General features: G+C 44.2%; 1 protein-coding gene across 2 annotated transcripts in view; it reads left to right on the forward strand.

The window, feature by feature from the left end:
• JAM2 (junctional adhesion molecule 2) overlaps positions 1 to 13,128 on the forward strand; it is a 104,982-nt gene extending 91,854 nt beyond the window's left edge. The window contains exons 8-10 of one of the 2 annotated variants that reach the window (XM_073668268.1): positions 3,560 to 3,572; positions 6,795 to 6,828; positions 7,584 to 13,128. In XM_073668268.1, the coding sequence (XP_073524369.1) occupies positions 3,560 to 3,572; positions 6,795 to 6,828; positions 7,584 to 7,616 (80 nt within the window). In that variant the 3' untranslated portion in view covers positions 7,617 to 13,128. The remainder of the gene's footprint in view (positions 1 to 3,559; positions 3,573 to 6,794; positions 6,829 to 7,583) is intronic. The other variant, XM_073668269.1, reaches the window with a different exon arrangement.
• Positions 13,129 to 23,396: the final 10,268 nt, after the last annotated feature.

The raw sequence follows: 23,396 nt of genomic DNA on the forward strand, positions 1-23,396 counted from the left end.
TGCCAGATAGGCTCAAGCCTTGAGCAGAAGCAGACCTCCGGTCCGATTGAGGAGCAGAACCACCTGCAGTGGGTGTCCTGTGGCAAGAGAGAAATGACCGAGCAGGTAGTAAGACCCTACAGAGAGGTAGTTGCAGTCCGGAGTCTGTTCAGAATAAAAGGGATGAAAGAAGTATTGGGGCCTGGGCCAGAAAGCCTAGTGGGACAGGACAGAGTTGTCAGTCGGGTAACGGGATGGAGAAGGACGGACAAAGAGAAAAGCCCCATGTTGTGGTCCAGAGGTGTCAATAGAGCGAGAAGCTAAGTAGTAGCCATATTGGCATAGAAAACTCTCTCCTAAGGGGAGTAAGACGTGGAGCCGCGGAAGGAAGTATATGACTCTTGCTTGCTGGACTGTAGTTATTGGGGACGAGGAGACTCCCGGGGCAGTGTGCTGTGCTGGGTTGTGTTGAGACAGATGAGCTAAGAGAAGCGGAAAGAGAGTGACTCCAGGAAGAGAAGAAGGGTGTGATGATGTACCACGTCTTAACTGAAGTGTCCATGAAGATGGATGCTACTATCTGCTGTATGGAGCTCCTCAGAAGTTATTTTTTAGTTAAAATGTTTATTTATGGACTATGGCCTCTCATTGAACTCTACAACACCTGGTCCTGGCCGGCCGAAAAACAACAGGACCATGTGGTCTACAAGGGCGTCTCACATCACGGCTAAAGTCCACACACCTTGCCAGGACCCCCATTTTCATGCCGCGGCGTAAAACCCGAGTACCTAGGCTACCGGCACGTTACACAGGGGCCCTCTGCTGACTATGTCCTATTCCTCTGGGAAGTCCTTACCTTGTGTTTCTGGACAAAAAAGAAAAATCAAAACACGTTGACGCCCTGAGAATCAGAAGTGATGTCAAACCAAACACAAAGGCAGGAAGCGGTCAGTGGAGCAGTCAATGAGTGCGTGCTGTAGGAAGTGACTGAGTGTCAGCTCAGCGGGCCGCATCCCCTGCATTAAGGGGGAGATCCGTGTGTACGGCTGTGATGGGCCCTGCGAGCCCTCAGAGCAGGAATACTTCTACCAGACACGGAGAAGAGTCTGGATCTCGTACATGACAGGAAGATGGTTCCAGTTAAATGTCTACAGAGAAAGGAGCTCGTAGATTTACTGCTCAGGATTACTAACTCCCCGTGGTCCGCCTGAACCTCAGGCTGTAAATATGATGGCTCCTGCGACTGCCGACGTACCAAAGTGCAGCCAACGCTAGAAAATTATAGGAAATGCTCACCCTGAAAAGTTAAAAGGGTAACTCCAACTTTTTAAAAACTTTTGATGTTATAGAAACAGAAGTTTTAATTGATGGGTTTTCAGCACCCGGATCCCTAACGAGCCCGTGCCCCGCTCTTCTCAGCCTCCAAGCATCCGCCAGGAACCCGATTCCCACGGATCAGGACTTGTGGCTATAACTTGAGAAATGTTTTTTTTTAAAGAGTAGTTACCCTTTATCCCTGCCAGCAGAATCCCTCATAAATAGGACACTTTTTGCTGGCACTACTTTCCAACGTTTTTACCCCTTAATGACGAGGCCTGAAAGAGTCTTAATTATCAGCTAATTTTTTTTTTGGTTTGTTTTCTCCACTCGGCAGCGATAACTTTTATGATTTCTCACTGACGTGGCTGTATGAGGCTTTGTTTTATGTTGGGGCAAACTTTTTTGTTTTTTGTTTTTTTTAGCACTGTTTTGGGGTTCATGTAAATTATGAAGTAATTCAGAGATAATACAAAGACCACCCTTATACACAAGACAAATGTCGGCTGAACCCACTAATTTTATCAGGATCCGTCAGTTATTTATTACACGTAGGGCCATATATAGGACGTTTGGGGAGATAAGACTTGTATAGTTTTAATTTTTTTAGCTAGATCCGTATGTTCTGTAGGCACAAAATTGAGCTCCCCCCAATAGAGAGCAAGTGTACGCTCAACCAAGCATTCATGCGTATGGAGAGTTGGGGAGACAGCTTACGTTATCCAAGGTGTATTGCCATCTTAAGAATTGCATTAAGGACCAGTAGACATCATGTTACTGTATGTGTGCAGAAAAGACCAATCAGCAATACAAGAAAGGATTCTTTGCAGTAAGAGTAGTAGTCCATGTAGCAAAACGGTTTTAAAAAATGGTTAGACAATTATGGCACAGTTTACAGTACAGAGTTATAATCAAAGTAGTATTTACTAAAGATTAAGTTCTTCCCCTATCCATATCCTATGGATCGTGGATAACCCTTCAAAAGGTATGGTGGCAGAGGAGTAACATTAGTGGGGATTTTTCCCCTATATTTGGCCCAGGCAAGTTCTCCTCGTGGTGTATTTCAGCACATTGTGACCTCTGCGCCACGTTTATTGTCAATGGCTTTTATTGTATTACACACAATATATTGGAACCAAAACTTGTCAGGCACTGGGAGATTTCCTTATTTCAGAGGTGGGATTAGCAAATCCTTCTGTTGTCAATCCTGCGTTCCATCAGGAGTCCGTTACATAAGTAGCCAGTGCCCCCTGGACGTGACAACACAATGACCGACAAAATCCTTACTACTACTACTACACGTCTTCCTGTGCAAAAAAAGTCAAAGAAAAAGAATTTTACTGTTGTTTTTAGAAAGAATATAATTGCCTTGACGTACAAAGCAAAAAGAAAACCAGAACATCAATAAAATGAGAACATGATGTACTGTCCATTTAATAACAGCAGAAAGCACACATAATACCAAAGAGATAACTCTCGAATAACAGCGCCATATACAATGCCATATAATACTTCCATACAGTGTTGAAATAAAACCACCATACTGCGTCCCACACACTGCATAAAATATTATTTTCATCCAGTGTCCCAAAACCATCCAAAAGTGTCTAAATGATACCACCATATAGTGCTCAACAGGACCACCACCGAGTGTCCAAAAATTAAACTCCTACAGTGCCGACAGTACCCAAAACCAGAGAGTGCATAAAATAATACCTCCGTATAGTGTGCATAAACACTATCCAGTGTTAAAATAATATCACCACAGTGTCTAAATAATACAATTGCGCCACCATAGGTTGCCCAAAAATTAAACTTCTAAAGTGTCCACAATTACACCATAAAGTGCAAAAAAATGCTTCCATATAATGCACATAAATAGCACCAAACAGTGTGTGAATACATCCACAATAAAATGCTCAGTAGGACTTCCATCAGGTGCACGAAAATCACTCTTACAGAGCCCATCGTACAGGGCATAAAACACCTCCATATAATGCACATAAATGACACCGTACAGAGCTGAAATAATACATTAAAGAATCCATCATCTTTGTTAGATCACTTCATGGCTCTATGCCGTAGGGTTATAATGTCACATTTTAGAATCAGATTCTTATATTTTAGGAGTGGGCTTTTTTCAGTGTTTGTGTAATGTTTCATTGTTTAGAGACTTTTTATTACTTTCATTAATGCTGTTTTTTATAGGTTGTGACATATCGCCCCCTTAACTTTTTTTTTTTTTTTTTTCCTCCCTTTACAGGTGGAAAATCTAAGTACGTACTCTTTTTATTTCCCCTTTATTGATTGTTGGGTTGTAATTTGGAAATACTCATCCATATAAAAGCTGTACCCCAGTCACTATATATGCATGGTCCATGGCTGTGTATGTAGTATTGACTCGCCCCCAGAGCCGTGGGGTACTCGGCAGCCGGGCCTATGGATGCTGGTGGGGGATATCATGGTGGCTGGCCCGGTCTGTGGCCCAGGGCGGTCAACAAAAAGGGGGAAATATTTATAGGGGATTTGTAAAGTTCGCGACGCCACCTGTGGAATGCGGCTAAAGGGAGCCGCCGCTGCGGAGCAGTCCTCTAAAGCTGATGTTACGGCAGCAGGGATGGTGTGGCTCTCCACACCAGGGCAGTGTAGGGAAATGGATGGTGGTACAGGTGAGAGACGGCCAGGACGGTTCAGGGAGAAATGACAGACACTCACACAGGGGTTCGCTTCGGTACCTTTACTGGTGTTGTTGCAGGTATGGTCCAGGGTACTCCAGGCGAAGGGTGCACTTCTGGACTCTCCCCAGTGAGCGGGTATAGGGCCTCCTGATTCGTTGCTTTCACTTGATAAGCTTCTAACCTGCCTGGAGCTAGGCCTGGCTTGATTTCTCGCTCTCTCTTTCTCTCTTTCTCTCTCTCCTGACTTGGTGGTAGGGCCTTCTTCTTGGAGATCACTCTCCCTGGACGCTGGGGCCTCTGTGACTCCTAGCCCTGGTACTGTAGTCAGTGTTGGTCGACCTGGGACTTGTAGTCCTCCAGGTATCCGGTGGTCCCTACTGGGTATAAAGGGACCCGGTAGGCGCGGACCCGGGGTCCGGTGTATAGTTCGGGGTGAGCCTGGTACTATCCTCTGCCCCCTTGTTACTTCTCCTCCCCTCTCGCCTTCGGCCTCACTCAGGGCCCTCACTAGGCTTCAACTCGTGCTGTAGGCCTTGGCTCGCCTAAGCACAGCAGCCAGCGTGCTGCCTCTTCACTGGTCTAAAGCCCCCGTCTCACATAGCGAGATCGCTGCTGTGTCACGGTTTTGGTGACGCAACAGCGACCTCACCAGCGATGTCGCTATGTGTGACACTTTGCAACGATCAGGCCCCTGCTGTGAGGTCGCTGATTGCTGCAAAGTGTCCTGGACCATTTTTTGGTCGTTGTTCTCCCGCTGGTCAGCACACATCGCTGTGTGTGACCAGCGGGAGCAGCAATCAGGCTGGTAACCATGATAAACATCGGGTTACTAGGGGCACACGCGCACCTAGTAACCCGTTGTTTATCATGGTTACGAGCCTGCTAAAGTGAGCGGTAACCTCCCGCTCACTGTAGCAGAGTGGTAACCATGATAAACAACGGGTTACTAGGAGCGCGTGTGCCCCTAGTAACCTGATGTTTATCATGGTTACCAGCCTGCTCCTGCTTCAGCAGGCTGGTAACCGGAGCAGGACATCGTGGAAAGATTCTTTCCACGATGTCGCTGCTCCCCTGATCGTTGGTGAGCCTGCCTGTTTGACAGCTCACCAGCAACCACATAGCGACGCAGCAACGATCCCTGACAGGTCGTATCGTTGTCGAGATCGTTGCAGCGTCGCTAAGTGTGACGGGGCCTTAAGTGCCAACACACTCTCTCTAGCTTGGCTCACTGAGAGACTGCCTAATTGCCTGGCTCCACCCTCCATATATATATTCCTAACGGGCTCCCTCTGCTGGTATGAGGTGGAATGGTGGAGGTGTTTGTATGAATGAGGGCATCTTGTGGAGAAGTCCATCCATGCACCCTTCTGGGTTCTGTGGCACCTGTGGGTAGCAGGGCGCCACAGTATAAATGATATGCAAGCATGATAGGATACTAGACGTATGGAGGAACGTGTGTATGGCCACTATTCATTCATCTGTGCTATGAGCGGGGGAGATGGTGAAGAATGGTAGAAGCTTGTGTGCTGAGCATATACAATGAACAGTTGCTTCTACAGTGCATTAGACTGGTCCAGATGTGTAGGATTACATTTGAGCTGCAGACAAACAATGGTTGATTCTTAATGATTGCCCTCCTCTCCTGGAAGAGTTGGAAAAAGTCTTCCAGGTGTTGAAAGGAAACTCTCACCTTCACACCTCCTTTGCTGGAACACCAACAGGAACAGGGCATAGTAAATTGGGGCATGGATGAATGGCAAGTATGTTTTGAAATTTTGAAGTTGTTTTTTTTTTTTTTTTTCTTTTAAAATTGGAGGAATGAATAAAATGATTGCAATGGTGGTCATATATTTTAAAGGGAACCTGTCACATTGTACAGGCAGTCTGATCTGTGGACAGCACAGTATAGAGAAGAAACTGAGCAGAATGATTTACAAGTTTGTTGGAAAATATTCCGTATTATAACTTGTATTTTATTCATTGAAATCCCTGATGTTTGTATGCATAGGAGTCCAGTGGGCGGTCCTACTCAGTGACTGTACAGTGACTGTATGCATAGGAGTCCAGTGGGCGGTTCTACTCAGTGACTGTATGCATAGGAGTCCAGTGGGCGGTCCTACTCAGTGACTGTATGCATAGGAGTCCAGTGGGCGGTCCTACTCAGTGACTGTATGCTGAAGGAGTCCAGTGGGCGGTCCTATTCAGTGACTTTATGCTGAAGTAGTTCAGTGGGGCGCTCCTACTCAGTGACTGTATGCTGAAGGAGTCCAGTGGGCGGTCCTACTCAGTGACTGTATGCATAATGAGTCCCGTGGGCCGTCCTACTGAGTGACTTTATGCATAAGGAGTCCAGGGGGCAGTCCTACTGAGTGACTCAGCTGTCTCCCCCTACACAGTCATACAGAGAAGACTGTCAGTCACTGAGTAGGACCGCCCACTGGACTCGTATACATACAAAAAGGGATTTCAATGAAAATGTAAGTTATACTGAAAATGTTCCCACCGAAATGTTTATCAATCTGATCAGCTCCTCTGGCTCTACAACATCCCGCCTGCGGATCACATTCCATTTTCAGCATTACAGGTTCCCTTTAAGGAGGGCTTGGGTCATATGGCTTATTGGGGAGGTCTTCAATGTGTACATATCAGTAGCCATAAGATTGTAAGTAAGCGTCTGTGATGAGGGGCAGAAGACGGGGAAATTCTAGCTGCTGACTGCACTCATATAGTAACGCTACAATGGTATTTTCTAGATATTGGACATACTGTGGATATTTTGGCATTTAGGGTTTAGTATCTTAATTTTTTTTTGTCTTGCAGGAAGGAACATAATTCAGCATCACAGGCAGAAAGTGTAAGTATTCCATAACTTCTAGCTTATCTAGGTGAAGGACTGGTCGGCGTCGGTAACGTGTGTTGTCTGGTTCACAATTCCAATTTACGAACATTCTACTAGAGAATTCAGAGGAAGGTCCCAATGATTTCTCTTGTGCTCAGGAAAACCCAATGGCCCCAATTTATCAAAACTGCCGTTGTTCATACCGGTCTTGATGACTGGGCGTGCTGGAGTCAGACGCCCCTGATTCATTAAGAAACACACACCTCTTATTGATTCAGGAGCATCTGACAAGTTGCATGCACCTCACCACTAATCCTATTCCAGTCGGGGACTGGAGTATGAATTGTGATGTAAGGAATGCCGCTGCTTGTCATGAATTGACATGCAGCAGTTGTCACATCGTTGTCCTACCACTTTGTTGGATTAGCATGAGAACGCCATAAGCCACAATATGATAGCGCAACCTCGCATTTGCCAAAATTTCGCAGCTTTTAATGACAAAACTCTGGCGTAAAGGCTTTGATGAATTGGATCCAATATGTCCAGGCCTATTCTAATGTCTCATGTGCTCAGTAGTGAAGGCTTCTTTACCCCTGCGGTGGAGTAATAGAAAACCAGAAGACTTGCTGACCAGTTTTGTACATAATAAACAATTATCAGAGCAAAAACTGTATAAAATAAACTATAGTTTCTATATAGAAATTGTAAATACAGTTGTAAATGATTTTTTTTTATACAGCTTTATGTATTTTTCAATTTTTTTTCTGCAGGATTTCAAGCACACGAAGTCCTTTGTGATATGAGAAGATAGTCCGCGATGGCGGCCTTTTTGGCTACTATTTTTTGCCTAGATGGCACCCTCCATTGCGAGAAAGATTGACTTTAAAAAGTATCTATTTTTACATGAAAGTAATGTAATCGACCATATTCTGTGGGGGAAAAAAAACAAAAACGGGATTTATTGTGCTTTTAATCCGGATGAAGAAGTTGAACTGTAAGCTATTGAGTATCTTCCCCCTGAGACTTCTGCCATTATGGAGGCAAAAGATATTACCCCGTCTCTTGGAAACATATCTGCCAGGAAAGACCTTCTCACTCGTATTGTACTAGTAGCTATTTTTACACCGGCTAAACAGTGCATGAATGTTAAAGGAAATGTCGTATGTGTATATAAAGCAATTTATTGCTAGATCATATTGTGTGGCCTAACATAGAGCAGACGCCCCGCTGAATGTGTAGGAAATGTTAACCCTAGCAAGAAAAACAATATTTTAATGGGCAGTGTACTAGAAAAAGATGACCATATTTACATCGGTTCTACATAATCTTGTATGCCTTAAGATAGCTGAAAATTTTGGGCCTAAGTATAGAACAAGTGACTGTAAAAATCTGGAGATCCCGGCTCCTGAGCTGCAACGTGAAGGCCCCAACTACCATGTGCCCCGTAGAATAATGGTGCCTTCTTACGTGGTGGTCTTTGACTTATTTTATAACATTTCAGTGCCCCAAATTGGGACATTTAAGTTACACCCTCCAGGACCACCAAAAACAACCAGTAATGCCCAATTTTTTTGGGCTGGTTTTTCATAAACCTCACCCCTTTTCCGATTTGATTAAGGGTGGTTTGGGCACTTTCGGGCGACAGGTCTATTCACCTCTGTCGCTACGGCTCTCACCCAGCTATCATTTTTTTCCCATGTTGGAAAATAAAAAGTAGTAATCTGATAGATTTCTATGGAGCTAATAAGCCATATCCCATGTGGCACAATATAGTCCTGCGCTGGGACACTCATGTCTTATAGGCCATAGTCCTACAGAAGCCTGCGACCTACCAGACAGAAAATGGTGGGGCAGGGAGCATATGGCTTCCTGCTCTACCACAGGACCGAACTGCATCGGCATCATGTTGATGACGGTAAAGTTCAAAGTAGCCCTTGCCTGGAGACTTGAGGCCCCGAGCAAGAAGTCTGGAGCATGTGGACTGCCCTGAATCTTCGACACTAGCGACACCACTTTTTTGTAGTACTTTCTTTCTTTCTTTTTTCATTTCAAATGTTGACCCCTAAGAATTTTGTGCCTGGGGCAACATCCACTGTGGCCCCTATCCTCATGCTATGTGTTCCTCAACTCCTCAAGAGCCACCAACCGATCATGTTCTCAGGATTTCCTTAGTTTTGCCCAAGTGATGGAATTATTTCCTGGGCAATATTAAAGAAATTCTGAAAACAGGACCTGTTTGTGGTTCTTGAGAACTGGAGTTGGAGAACACTGAACTATAGAAACACGACTGGCCAAACTATAAAATCCAACGAGATGAGATTCGCAAAAATGACTTGTACACTATTGGGATTCTTCTACGTAGGTGTAGCCCGGGGCGCAATAGTAGACCATGCCTCTTACCGGGGTTAATTTTGTGTTAGTAAAAGTAAAAATTCATAACCATGGTGCTCACAACAAACATTTTAGGTTTGGCCAAGTTTAGACGTCCGACAGTCCATGGGTCCACTGATTTGAACTCGTGTCTTGAAGGCATTATACCTAAGAAACTGTTGACTTTGAGTCAGGAGCCCCATGAATGGTCTGAAGAGATTCACGTGGCCTCTTTTATACCTCCATTTACTGCCATATCATATGCATCAAAAAATGTCCTATTGGCGTCGTTCATATTTTTATAGGATGGGCTCCATTCTCTTTATATTTTATTTTCCTACGTCTGTCGGCTTCAAAATCCTAAACAATGGTCAATGGAGTCCAATAATTTGATTTCTGTTCCGAATTTGGGTGTTGTATTATATATGTGATTTTAGAAGGTCGAGAGCCTTGTGTTTTTTATTTGTTTTTTTATCCATAGCAATAAATTTGCTCTTCAGGATGACTGACCTGCCTGCTATGGACATGAAGATTGGGCTTTCTGTTCCATTGTGATAAAATAATAGGGAGTAGAGACCATATTTCATGACAATTTGCTGGACAATTACAATTTTTTTGGAATGATATTTGGTGTCTAATTATGATGAAGGTACACCTCCAAGAATCTGAAGTTTGGTCTTCAGTTTGGGTCTTCCCAAGGACTCGTGTATTCATCCATCATCTGCTCTGTTTCGTATGTATGAAATTCTAGGGCCTTCATATGAAATTGGAGATATTGTAGAGACGTCATGTGCTGCCTCCATGGGCGTCCTAAGTTGGCTGCAGATGAAACATGGCAACAATAGGGTTGTGTGCATGAGCCCTTAGAGCAGTGTTCCCCAACTCCGGTCCTCAAGAGCCACCTACTGGTCCATGTTTTTAGGATTTCCTTAGTATTGCCCAGGCAATCATTCCATCACCTGGGAAATACTAAGGAAATCCTGAAAACCATGACCTGTTGGTGGCCCTTGAGGACCGGAGTTGGGCAACACTGCCTTAGAGGGATGAGTAAAAAAAGGTTTTGGCCATCGTAATATATATGACTTGACTTTGAATATATTTTCTGGCCTAACTATCTGAACAAACCAAAAAATATATAGAAATGTTATTAAATAGGACGATAAACACTCATGGACTGAATTTGACAAAACTTAGTTTTATGTACCCGAGAGATATTTTGGAAGATTTTTGTCAAGATCTGGAGGCTGCAAGCATGGAGAACCCTTAATTAATAATAATAATTACTTCCAAGGGCCAATATCTATTCAAAGAGAAAAGTGGGCAGATGATGATATGCGCCATATATCGGGCCGGAGGAAACTTGGAGTAACAGTCATTTTACTTTTTATTTAGTGAATCAATAGTAAAAGCTGCTTCTTTCCCCTCTTGGACTGATCTTTCACTCTCAGTTCAGGGGTAAAATCTGTATTCAGTAAGGAGATTATTTTCCCAGAGAGGAGGAGCTAGAAGCCCCATAGAACTTTATAAGCACCAACTGCATCTCCTATCAAATTTATACCAATGTTACCCATGAATTAAGAATATTAATAATGAAAGTCACTCGAGGAGGAAAAAAAGATTTATTTCAAAGTTTCTTATTTTAGCTACACACAGGCCGAAAAAAGACTCAGGTTCAAGTTAAACCTTTCTCCACCATTTTTACATCCCTGCAATGCCATTTATTGTGAGAAAAGCATCCAGCCCTTTTCTAAAAGCTGTTAGTATCTGCCATTACTACCTGTTGTGGTCGGCATTCCACAGTCTGACTGCTGTAACTGTAAAGAACCCTTTCCTATTTAGCTGCTGGAATCGCCTTTTCTCCACCCACAACAAATTTCCCCTTGTCCATTTTCATTTATGTATTTATGATTTATAAAAAAAAATTTAAACGGTTATTCTTTAAGTTCGACTAGTTGTCAGAACCAAGTTTAGTATAGGTCTAATTTTCTGAGATGGGCCCAAAGTACCCAGTCCAACTCTATAACTATATAAAGGACAAAAACTTGTCTGCTTGTGATTTTGAATTAATTACACACAGGACACATAGTTTATAAAGCCCAAAACCTCACAGATAGTGACCTGATTTACCGTCAATGGCTTTTTGGGTTGTCCACTGCCACATCATACATTCTGCCATTGTTAGGACTGTTATGTCAGGTCCAGAGCCCCCCATAGGCTCTTCTAGACCTCTAATGAGCCTTTAGTTGTAATTGCAGGAGCTAGAAGTTTCAAGTTAGATAAACAAACGTAAAATAAAAAAAATGATGCAATGTGCGCAAATTAGAACTGATCTTCACGGTCCTCTATTTCCGAGTAAATGGGACTTGTTTGATCTCATTCACACCTTTTACTCAAGTGTAAGCAGAATATAGGTGATCAGTTCTTCATTAATTCTCACATCATCCTCCATCTAGTTTCAGGTTCCTCCCGTCTCGCCTATCGCAAAATAAGATGAACGGGGACACATCCTGTTGATAGTGAAGTTCAGTAAAAATAATTTTTTTCACAAAGATTTTATGCTCGCAGCATGAAAACCCGTTACAATGCACAATTTTGGTGAGGTCCGGCAGCTGATTTTAGGTTTCGCCATCAATGCAGCCTGTGCCTCAATGCTAAAGCTCCTGCTTGCCTGGCTAGAGGTAGTGAGTTTTGATCCCAGTACAGACGACACTTCAAGAAAAGTAAAGACTACGAAAGAAAAGCAAAGAATAAGTCAGCAGAGAGACTGACTGTTACACTAGAAATAACTTATCTTTTTTTTAAATATACATGAATTTATTTTAGAATTATTTTCATTCATACCTTTAAATTCTGTTGGTTATTAGAATATTTGAGCACGAGTCCCATGACGAAATTGTATATACCCTTTAGTGTTGGAAGAATTTTTTTGGTATTTGGAGATTGCTGCTATGAGCTATTTCAAGAGGAATTGACGTAGAGGAGATCATACTCTTTGAAGAAACCGCAATGGCGAAACTTTTGAGTCGGGCACGATTTTAAGCTAATTTCCATGGAGCTTTAATATCCAGATACTATTATCTTGCAATAGGTGAGACTGAAACTGGTTGGTGGATTAATGAAGAACTGGAAACTTGAGTGAAGGTGTAAATGAGATTCAAGGGCAGCACGGTGGCGCAGTGGTTAGCACTGTTGCCTTGCAGTCCAGGGGTCCTAGGTTCAAATCCCACCAAGGACAACATGTGCAAGGAGTTTGTATGTTCTTCCCGTGTTGTGTGGGTTTCCTCCAGGTTCTCCGGCTTCTTCCCACACTGTAAAGACATACTGATAGGGGCCCACAATCTAAATCCCCTATGTGGAGAGTGATGATAATGTCTGTAAAGCACTGTGTAATTAATAGTGCTAAATAAGCAATTAAAAAAAATCAATGAGATGGTACTTGGAAACAAAGGACTGTGAAGATAAGTCCTAATTTATGCACCTTGTATCAAAAACCACTGTTGTGAGTTTTTGGCCAAGGTTTGGGTTCCCATTTAGTGCCTGTTGCTGGTATTGGTATGTACAACCCTAAATATCCATAAAAATAATTTCATCTTGTTAAAAATATATATGAAAAATATTTTTCTTTTAAATTTTTATTTTTGTTTTAATAAATGTGCCTTAATTTAAAGTTCATGAGACTGTATACATTTTTTCTACTGGCTATGTATAGTTTTCCGACCCTCGCAGGCCTGTAAAGTTTGATAAGTTGTTTGTTTGCTTTTGATATGAATTGCACTAGAACGTCTCGGACGTCTGTTACAGCAGATTCATCTACTATTGTGCATGCCCGTAAGATGAAGATATAGATAGCTTAGCACTTTGTTTTTTTGGAGATTATATGATGTATAACCTGATGTAGAATACTGTCACAAATAAATAAAGAGTTTTTTTCTTTTTTTTGGTATAGCTATTGTGTCTTGCATTTATTGTATATGTATCTTTCAGTAGTGGTGGTCATGAAATGCAAAATTACTATGTGGACTCCTCCAATCTGGGAAATCTCTGCATTCAAGGCTCATCTTGAAGTATCAAAATCCAAAAATGGCTTTTTTTTTTTTCAAAGACGTCTTCTCGCTTGTTCATTGGTTTTGTCTGGTATTGCAACTCTATCCTATTGATTTCAATATATCATACGAGTCCTATCTACTCGCCTACGAAAGTTATTTAGTGGTCTCAAATGACTCTAGTCAGAGAGATGATGAATGATGGTTCCTGTCCATTATAACACCAAGGCTGATGGAAAGCTTTTCGGGGAGACGTAAAAAAAAAACGAAGCAAGACCAAGTTTAGAGTTGACAAAAAAGATTTGCAGAACTTTGGTCCAGTGGTAGACCGTGTCTGCTGGACCAGAGTCTTGTGAACCCTCTTCTACCTGCCGGGTTCCTGGAGCCTCTTCTGATTAGTAGACTTGGCGTTACATCATGTGCGCTTCAAGCTTCAATGGGATGTTACAAGGTAGCTAAAATAGGATCACAGGGCTCTGGTCTGGCAGCCATGGACTACCAAACTGCCAAACTGGCCACTTGTCTAAATATTTTTCCTCAACTTTAACCAAGTTGGATTTGAAACCATTAGAGAAGGCATTACAGCTACTCGGGAAACCATTCTCAGAGACCATTATGGGTTAGATACTGGCCACGAGTTGCAGAGGTATCCTTCATAGTGGGTGGGGCTTGGGAGATGTAGTCAGAATAAATCCAAGTCAGTAATGGGTTTGCTAAATTATTATGTCCAAAAAAATCAAACCAGGGGCCAGAACAGTGAGTATCCAAGAGGAAGCCGAGTCGGGAAAGCTAGACGGTGTCCAAGAGGAAGCAGAGTCTGGAAAGGTAGACTGTGTCCAAGAGGAAGCAGAGTCTGGAAAGGTAGACTGTGTCCAAGAGGAAGCAGAGTCGGGAAAGCTAGACGGTGTCCAAGAGGAAGCCGAGTCGGGAAAGCTAGACTGTGTCCAAGAGGAAGCCGAGTCGGGAAAGCTAGACTGTGTCCAAGAGGAAGCCGAGTCGGGAAAGCTAGACGGTGTCCAAGAGGAAGCCGAGTCGGGAAAGCTAGACGGTGTCCAAGAGGAAGCCGAGTCGGGAAAGCTAGACGGTGTCCAAGAGGAAGCCGAGTCGGGAAAGCTAGACTGTGTCCAAGAGGAAGCCGAGTCGGGAAAGCTAGACTGTGTCCAAGAGGAAGCCGAGTCGGGAAAGCTAGACGGTGTCCAAGAGGAAGCAGAGTCGGGAAAGCTAGACGGCGTCCAAGAGGAAGCAGAGTCGGGAAAGCTAGACGGCGTCCAAGAGGAAGCAGAGTCGGGAAAGCTAGACGGCGTCCAAGAGGAAGCCGAGTCGGGAAAGCTAGACGGCGTCCAAGAGGAAGCCGAGTCGGGAAAGCTAGACGGCGTCCAAGAGGAAGCCGAGTCGGGAAAGCTAGACGGCGTCCAAGAGGAAGCCGAGTCGGGAAAGCTAGACGGCGTCCAAGAGGAAGCCGAGTCGGGAAAGCTAGACGGCGTCCAAGAGGAAGCCGAGTCGGGAAAGCTAGACGGCGTCCAAGAGGAAGCCGAGTCGGGAAAGCTAGACGGCGTCCAAGAGGAAGCCGAGTCGGGAAAGCTAGACGGCGTCCAAGAGGAAGCCGAGTCGGGAAAGCTAGACGGCGTCCAAGAGGAAGCCGAGTCGGGAAAGCTAGACGGCGTCCAAGAGGAAGCCGAGTCGAGAAAGCTAGACGGCGTCCAAGAGGAAGCCGAGTCGGGAAAGCTAGACGGCGTCCAAGAGGAAGCAGAGTCGGGAAAGCTAGACGGCGTCCAAGAGGAAGCCGAGTCGGGAAAGCTAGACGGCGTCCAAGAGGAAGCCGAGTCGGAAAAGCTAGACGGCGTCCAAGAGGAAGCCGAGTCGGGAAAGCTAGACGGAAAACAAAACACAGAATTGCAGGAAAAACACCAGGAAACTCCTCGCATTGCTGCTAACCAAGGGTCGGCGTCTTGACCACAAGCAAGAGTCTTGGCCACTTGCATTGCCGAAAAAGGTTACTGGTAGCTTGTGTCATCCCAGAGCTTATCTGCAATACCAAACCCAACCAGTGGATAAGCTTTTAATACTGTTTTCCTACAACTTTCCTTTACGTCCAAGCAATTATTCACCTTCGAACACATCTTTATTAACTTTACAAACACCATGTATAATCTTGTACTTTCCTTAGTTACAGCCTGTATTGTAGCTACTTGTACAAGCTGCGTTCACCATTTGTCCAGCTTCAGAGCTGAAATTTTCCAACATTCCTTACTGACTCATTGTTACACAAAGCTGGAAAAAAAGTCTTCCCTCTAAACACGGTCCAGTAAGATGCAATCAATTACTGCTTATTCCGTTATATAAGGCAAACTGTTATAGCATACTGACCTCATCAGGGGCAAATAAATTTTTTACTTAAATGCATTTATTTTGGGCTAAAGGGTTTTGCAATTGTTTCAATACAAATTGTGCATTGGTTTCCTACTGTAGACTCTGCGCTATGTCTATTGTTGGGTCTAGAATGAGTTAACTAAGAATCTGTCAGTAAGCTTTTTCTGACAGACTTTGTGACTCTTTTTTTATTTTTTGTTGTGGTTCTCTTGGCTGATTTATGATCACAAACCATATCAAAGTTGAGCTGATCTTTGATGTGATCATAAATCGGCTGAGATGACAGTCACTGGTGATTCGGAACACTAATGTTTGGGAAATCTTCCACTTGGACAAAATGTTGAACCCTGCAGCTGATCAGCCGCTGGTGATTGCCTGCAGCGCTCATGTGATATTGACTCCTTTTACATAAAAAAAATATGATTTTACATGTTAGTGCAATTTTTTTTAAACTAAAGATAACTACTAAGTTTCAGTTTTAATTTCTTCATTCATTTTCAGACTGCAGGTTGCAACCTGATCCAAGTTTCAGTTTTTCTTTTGTTGGAGTGTCTCTCCTAGTAATATAGGCTGGATGGATTGTCTCTCCCAGTAATATAGGCTGGATGTGAGCTCTGTGTGTATCCAGGGTGCTGCTGTCTTCATTAGCTCATATATCAGCACATCTTCTCTCCTGCATTTATTTCCTCTTCGAGTGCTTTCCTCTTTATCTATAGCTGGTTTTCTCTACCCTCCCTGAAACTGTTAATGCTTTCTCCTATCTGACAGATGTGTATTAGTTTTGCCAAAGCATTGAGATAAAGAACTTACACTCAAATAATATAAAATGTTTAATGAAGACTATTTAGTAAATTGCCTGACGTGTTTTTTGGAAGTAAATGAACAAGTAAATACCTCCAGTTTTTATTTTGTGATTATTTTGCTTCATAAAAAATTACTTTGAGCGTTTTTACAACAACAAAAAAAAACCCTTCTTGAATTAGGACAAGTGTTAACGTGCTGGGCAGGGGTCTATAAGTGGTAGATGCTAGCTATATCATAGTTGGCATCTGTCTCTTAACATCTGAGCTCTGACAATGGCATTCATATGTCCCTTAAGACTAAAAAATAATGTAAAAAAAAAAAAAATAGAAAAATAATTTTTTTTAAAAATATAGAAATTCAAATTGCACCCATTAAAAATGAAGGAAAAATAAACCTTTATCGCCGTGTTCATATAAGTCTGATCTATCAAAATATAAAATTAACCCCCTATAGTAAACAATGTAAAAAAAAACTTGAAACACCAGAATTGCGTTTTTTTGCTTTTTTTTCTGGTCATCTCAGCTCCCTAAAAAGTGCAATAAGTGATCAAAATGTCATGAAAATTAAATTGGTATCAATAAATACATTGGCTCATCACACACGCACACAAAAAAGCCCACACATAGCTCTATCAACGGAAAATTTAAACATTACGGGTCTTGAAAAATGGTGGTAAAAGTTTTTTTTTGTTTTTTTTTTACAGAATTATGAATTTTTTTTCATCACTTAAAAAAAAAATTGAAACAAAATTTGATGCAGGTTTGGTATCACCATAATCGCACTGACTTGGACTATAATGTTTCTAGGTTGTATTTACCGCACAATGAATGCCTGTAAAACAAAACCCAAAAACAATGGTGGAATTGCATTTTATTCACCAATTTCAATTTCATACAACTTTAGGATTTTTTTTCACATTTTTTCTGTACATTATATGGCAAATTGATTAGTGTCACTCAAAACTACAACTCCTCCCGTACAAAACAACTCCTCGTATGACTATGTCAAGGAAAATTGGCTCTTGGAAAAATAGATGGGGGACAACAAAAGCACAAAAAACAAAAAGTTCTCTGGTCATTAAAGAGGACATTTCACCACTTTGAGCATGTTAAACTGGCCACATCTTGGAAAATTAGCCGAAGAGCACAATAAAATATAGTTTTTATTTTTTTTATTTGTCCTCCCTGCTGTGGAGATATTGGCTTTTTAACGTTACGGTGCCTAATATGCTAATTTTCCCTTTCAACATAGGGGTGTAAGCAGAGATTATTTTCTAGGGGCGTTTACTTCCCCCCCTGTATGATGTTGACCAATCATAGGAAGGCAGCGTCAAACAGAGGAAAAAAAAAATAACCAATCCCAGAGAAGGCCAGAACAGGCTTTTCCAGCATGAGCTGGTGAGACCGATATGTCTAACCATTTAACAGTGAGATCTCACTCCCAGTGCTTGCTGACATACAAGTGCTGAGAGTAGAGTAGAGCTGCGCTGTAATGTCACTTCATACACTGCTCTGCAACTATCTCAGGCATCGGGGAATAATACCTCAATAGTTGCCATAGGTCCAGACCCCTATATGTGATGTGCTGCTGCTCTCATCTGCTGGCTCTGTCATGTTATTACATGATAAATGACATGACAGTGCTGTGAAAGGAGAGCTGCAGTGTGTGTATAGCATATTTTTTCCACCTTGCTCAGACAGGGAATAAGTTTGTAAATATAGTCTGCTCAGCTGGGAGGGGAGCAGAGACTCTCACAAAGGAGTGCGTATATTTGCTAGACGTGCCGTCCAAACAGCTGCTCTAAGAGCATGAACAAGGCAGCGGAAACAGCACATTCAACATGGAGTTTAAGAGTAAATGAAGAAAGATAAGGTAATGGATTATACTGTGAAAAAAAAATGGTTTATACTACCAAGATTCATAACATTTCACAGACTGATCAATAATTAAATAATATAACGTTTAATTTTACTCTTTATGCGTAGAAAAACTTAAAGGCCATGCAATGTTCCCCTATAAATATGCGAATAGCCTTTTCACAGAGGAAGAGAATAGGTTCTCTAGTGCTACCTATTGGGAGTAGCAATCCTAGGAGTAAATATCAACCTTTTACGTTGTTTTTTTCTATCTAATCTGAGAGCAACATAATGTATAAACTGAGACCCTGATTCCAGCAATGTGTCACTTACTGGGCAGCTTTCTGTAGTCTTGATAATATCACTGTTTTATCAGCAGGAGAATATCATTAGAGGATTAGAAAACCTACCATGTAGTCCTCCATATTCATTAGTTCTGTATAACCCCGCCCCACCACTGATTAGCAGCTTTCTGCCTATGCACAGTGTACACCGACAGCCGTCAATCAGTGATGTGTGCGGGATTATACAGAGTTCAGCATTCAGAGAACTGCTAGATTTGCAGCAGATAAAACTGTGATTTTATCAAAACTGTAGCAAGCAGCCCAGTAAGTGACACATCACTGGAATCAGGGTCTCTACCTCTACATCATGCTGCTCTGAGATCGGATAGCAAAAACCTGATGACATCTTCCCTTTAAAGAGTCTTGCCTCATGATTTTATCTATACTGTAAAGCCAAACCAGAATCTTCTCCAAAAGGCAAAGATGGCTGGATAGGTGAATGATGTATTTTGATGTAAAAAGGGGATATATTTATTGGAAATGCTAAATTTTCGTAAAAAAAAGACATATATTAGGAGAGCTGACAGGTTCTGTATAAATGATACCCCTATCGTGTGCTTCATCTTCTCCATCAAAACATACAGGGGCCGATTCATCAAGACTGTGATTGTGCGCAACGCAAATGGGGCTGAAATGGAAGGAGCCAAATTCATTACGAGACAAATTCTTCACCTATTGTAAGTGTCGTGCGCCTCTGGTACAAAACTATGGAAATTTTGATAAATCCGACGGGCGGGTGAAGCTCCATCCCGCCTCTACCCAAGCTCTGACCATTTCAGCAGAGCTCAGTCAAACTGCCAAAAGTCACAAAAATTTTCTGCAACACCCCATTGCTCAAGACTTTAGCAATTTTTTCACATTTTCACTGCTTTTTTTAAAGCTTTGATAAATCGGCTACAATGTTCTTATAATTAGCAAATGAACTTCATATTGGCAGCCTCCACTATGACCAAGCAATGAGAACAAAAAGGCCCCCCGGTGTGACAGCTGAGCAGATGGAGGGATTCTCATTCCTTACCATGAATCTGCGGCTCCGCGCTGATGACAGGACAGCATTGAAGATCTGCGGAAATCAATGTGCGGAAAATAGCTCTGCCCAACTTAGGAGGCTGTATCGGTAGATTTTATTACACCGGGGGCTTCTATAACAGATTATTAGAAATAGTCCATAATAAATTAATTTCCAGATTGACAGAGCTGCTCCCTCTATATGGACTCGGAGTAAATTTGGCAGAAGAATCTGTCCGAGCCGACAGATATTTGCGGAGCCTCCATGATGCAGACGATACAATGCTGAGGCCACACATACCGCACTATTCATATCCTATTCGGTTGTTCCCAGAATTCACGAAGTGAGACATTATTTCTAAGAATGGCCTCATCTGACAAAGAGGACCATGTATTTCAGGAGGTGACACAAGTTGCTGATGCTACAAGGAGACCTTGCCAATTAAGAGATTCCTGTAACCCAACACTAAACCTGCCGTTCCCCCTACTGTCACCAAAACCGTTCTTACCCATCAAGGCATGTGACGCGCCCCCAGGGCCGTGGGGTACTCGGTGCCGGGCCTATCAATGCTAGGGGGGAGGGATATGTCACAGTGGCGGCGGCCCAGTCCGTGGCCCAGGGCGGTCAACAATAAGGGGAAGGAAAATATTTATATGGGATTTGTAGTTCATAGGAAGTGTTCGTGACGCCATCTGCGGTTTCTGGTAATAGGTACCAGCGCTGCTTCAGACCTCTGGGGCGGTTTATGGGGCAGCTGGGTTGGAACGGCTCCTCACGGGTGGAGCGGGCCTCAGGGCAGTGTAGTAAAGATGATGGAGATGCTGCGGCTTGTGGTGCAGGAGAGATGGCGCAGCGGAAATAACTGACGGAGGCAGTGGAGTGCAGTCATCCGAGATTACTCACAGTTCTGTTCAAGTTCCTCAGGTATACTGTACGGGTGTCAGCCTCCCGCGTCGCACTGCGTCCACCAGATAAGGGGTCCAGCACTTTCTCAAGTATATCAGGAGCGCTTGACGGAACCCCGCTTTCTTTATGTTCCTTACTAGACCGACTTCTTGCGCCGGGTCTTCTCCCTCCTGCGCTGTGCTTCCCCACACACAGTCCCGATCGGGTGCTCTGAAGTCCCTCTGGGCAACCTGGAGTTCCCGGACCTACTTGATGCCCTTCATGCTGACTAGAATGAGGCTGTGGCAACTGCACCATGGAAGTGCAGAAGCCTCCGGTTTTCCAGCCGAGACCTGGAGTAACACGGCTGGTCCAGAGACCGATTCCCTTCTTGCTGCCTGATCCCTCTGTCACTTGGCAGATTCGGGCGTACGGGTGCTGTCCTGCACTCACCATACCCCCTGGGATCCCTTCTGTTAACGGAGCCTTTCTCCTCTGCTCCCCTCCTGGGCCTCTATTACTAGGCCCCTTTTTGGAGCAGAGCTCCTGAAGAGACTCTGCTCCCCTCCTCTCCTTTCACTGAATCACACTCACTCTCTGCTCTGCCACCCTAAGATGGCTTCCCTTAATATACCTCCTATTATGGTGCTCCCCTACTCTACATCCTCCACCCTCACCCACTACTGGTTCCCCCTCTCTTTGGTTCCCCCCACTCCAGCCAGGGACAGGGCTCAGCAGAAACACAGTGCATCTTGCCCTTCCAGCCGGCCTGGAGTAATGTAGTGTTGGATGCAGGTGTTGGGGTTCCGGGCAGCACTCCTTCCTTACCTGAGAGAAGGAGACACTACACCTCTGGGTGAGGTGCAGTACCTCTGTGGCGACTGAACCCTCAGGGGCGCCACACTTCCCCCTGGTAAAACACAGCACGTCCGCGGGCTGGAACTGAGCAAAAACACGGTATTTTAGACATACAAAATTTTTAGATGCATCACTTAGATGATTATAAAACTTTCTCTTCCCTTTATGGGAGGCACATTACTTGAACGTTACAGGTTAACATTATCAAGAACAATCTAAAACTTTTCACTTGAATATACATATTTTTTTCATGTAAAACATTTTCAACATTTTTCAAGCAAATGTAGTGAGATCCCAAACAGGGTGTCCATCTCACAGGTAAAGGTGCAAATCGAGCAGCATGAGGGACCAGTCCAAAAACCCTCAACGTAGGCCCTGGACGTGGCTGCAGGGCATAGGCGATCCAGATACTGGACCTCAGCTTCGGCCACGCCAAACGGGTTTTTGTTCTGAGGTCTGCGGTTACGTATATAAAACCAATAAGGGGCACTTTAAGAAGTGCAAACTATGTACAGGTATAAGTCTTTGGCTGCTCACAGTCCTCAGCCTGCAAGTCTGTATACCCTCACGGGTAACCAAATGCCCACAAAAACAACTTTTCTGCTTGTACCCTTACGGGTGACTATTTTCAGTTCTCAGTTCCATCTACATTTACACTAGTAGTGGTACTGTGGCACTATGCTGTTCACAGGTACCACAGGACCCAGGGTGCATGGACGGACTTCTCAACAAGATGCCCTCACTACATACAAACACCTCCACCCTTCCACCTCATACCACCAGAGGGAGCCCGTTAGGGATATATATATGGAGGGTGGAGCCAGGCAGTCAGTCAGAAGAGAGTCAGTCAGACAGAGTCAGAGAGTCTGAGAGCATGCTGACGCTGAGAGCAGCAAAGACGCAGCACGTCTGCTGCTGTGTTCTGAGGGCCCCCAGTGTGGCCGACGGCGAGGAGGAGAGGAGAGAGGAGTTGAGGGGGCAGAGGAGCATCATAGGCTCACCCCGAATATACAAACCGGACACCGGGTCCGCGCCTACAGGGTCCTTTATACCCAGTAGGGATCACCGGCATACCAGGAGGACTGCAAGTCCCTGGCCGACCTGAAACTAAACCCTTAACAGGATCAGGAACCACGAAGGCCCCAGCGTTACCAGGGATAGTGGTTGCCAGCAGAAGGTCCTACTACCAAGCAACAGGTGAAGGAACAGCACGACACATAAGCTAGGCCCAGTTGCAGGCTGGCCAGGAGCATACAGAGAGGCAGACACGGACCAGGAGGCCTTATACCCGCTCACTGGGGAGAAGTCCTGAAGTGCACCCTTCCTACCGAGTACCCTGGACCGTACCTGACATCCGCACCAGTAAAGGTATTGAAGCGAATCCCCTGTCTGTCAGTTACTCCTGCTGCGCCATTCCGCCTGCACTACAGGTCCCAGCATCACCACCCACCATCAAACTCTACCCTGCCCTGAGGCCCGCTCCACCTGTGGGGAGCCGTTCCATCCCAGCTGCCTTATCAACTGCCTCAGAGGTCTGCAGCAGCGTTGGTATAAATTACCAGAAACCACAGGTGGCGTCACGATCGAACTATAAACCCCCTATAAACTTTCCCCCCTTTTAGTTGACCGCCCTGGGCCATGGACCGGGCCTGCCACTGTGACAGATCCCCCTTTTCCCCAGCATCTACTGGCCCGGACTCCGAGTACCCCATTGCCCTGGGGGCACGACAACTTCTGGTGTCACGAACAGGATTTCGTGCCCGTTGCCACCGGGTACTGTGTGCCGTATTGAACTGTGTTTTTTTACTGTGGTGAACATCGCCGCCATTACCGCGTCGCCACGCGGGAAGAAGAGGGGCGTAACCGTGGGAATCGGAGAGGCGTGACTGCTGGAAGCGTGCGAAGCTCAAGCCCCGCCTCGCGCTCTGACGCAGCACCAGGAAGCGTCAGGTCCTGGAAGGAGACCGTCGTCTGTGGAGCTGCGGCCTACCCGATTAACGAAACAGGAGGTAGGCTACGGTTCACTAGGGGGGCGCAACCATGG

Source organism: Phyllobates terribilis, unplaced genomic scaffold, assembly GCF_046119375.1.
Source record: "Phyllobates terribilis strain yellow unplaced genomic scaffold, ASM4611937v1 Scaffold_2__4_contigs__length_985480577, whole genome shotgun sequence".
In the NCBI taxonomy this organism is placed as follows: domain Eukaryota; kingdom Metazoa; phylum Chordata; class Amphibia; order Anura; family Dendrobatidae; genus Phyllobates; species Phyllobates terribilis.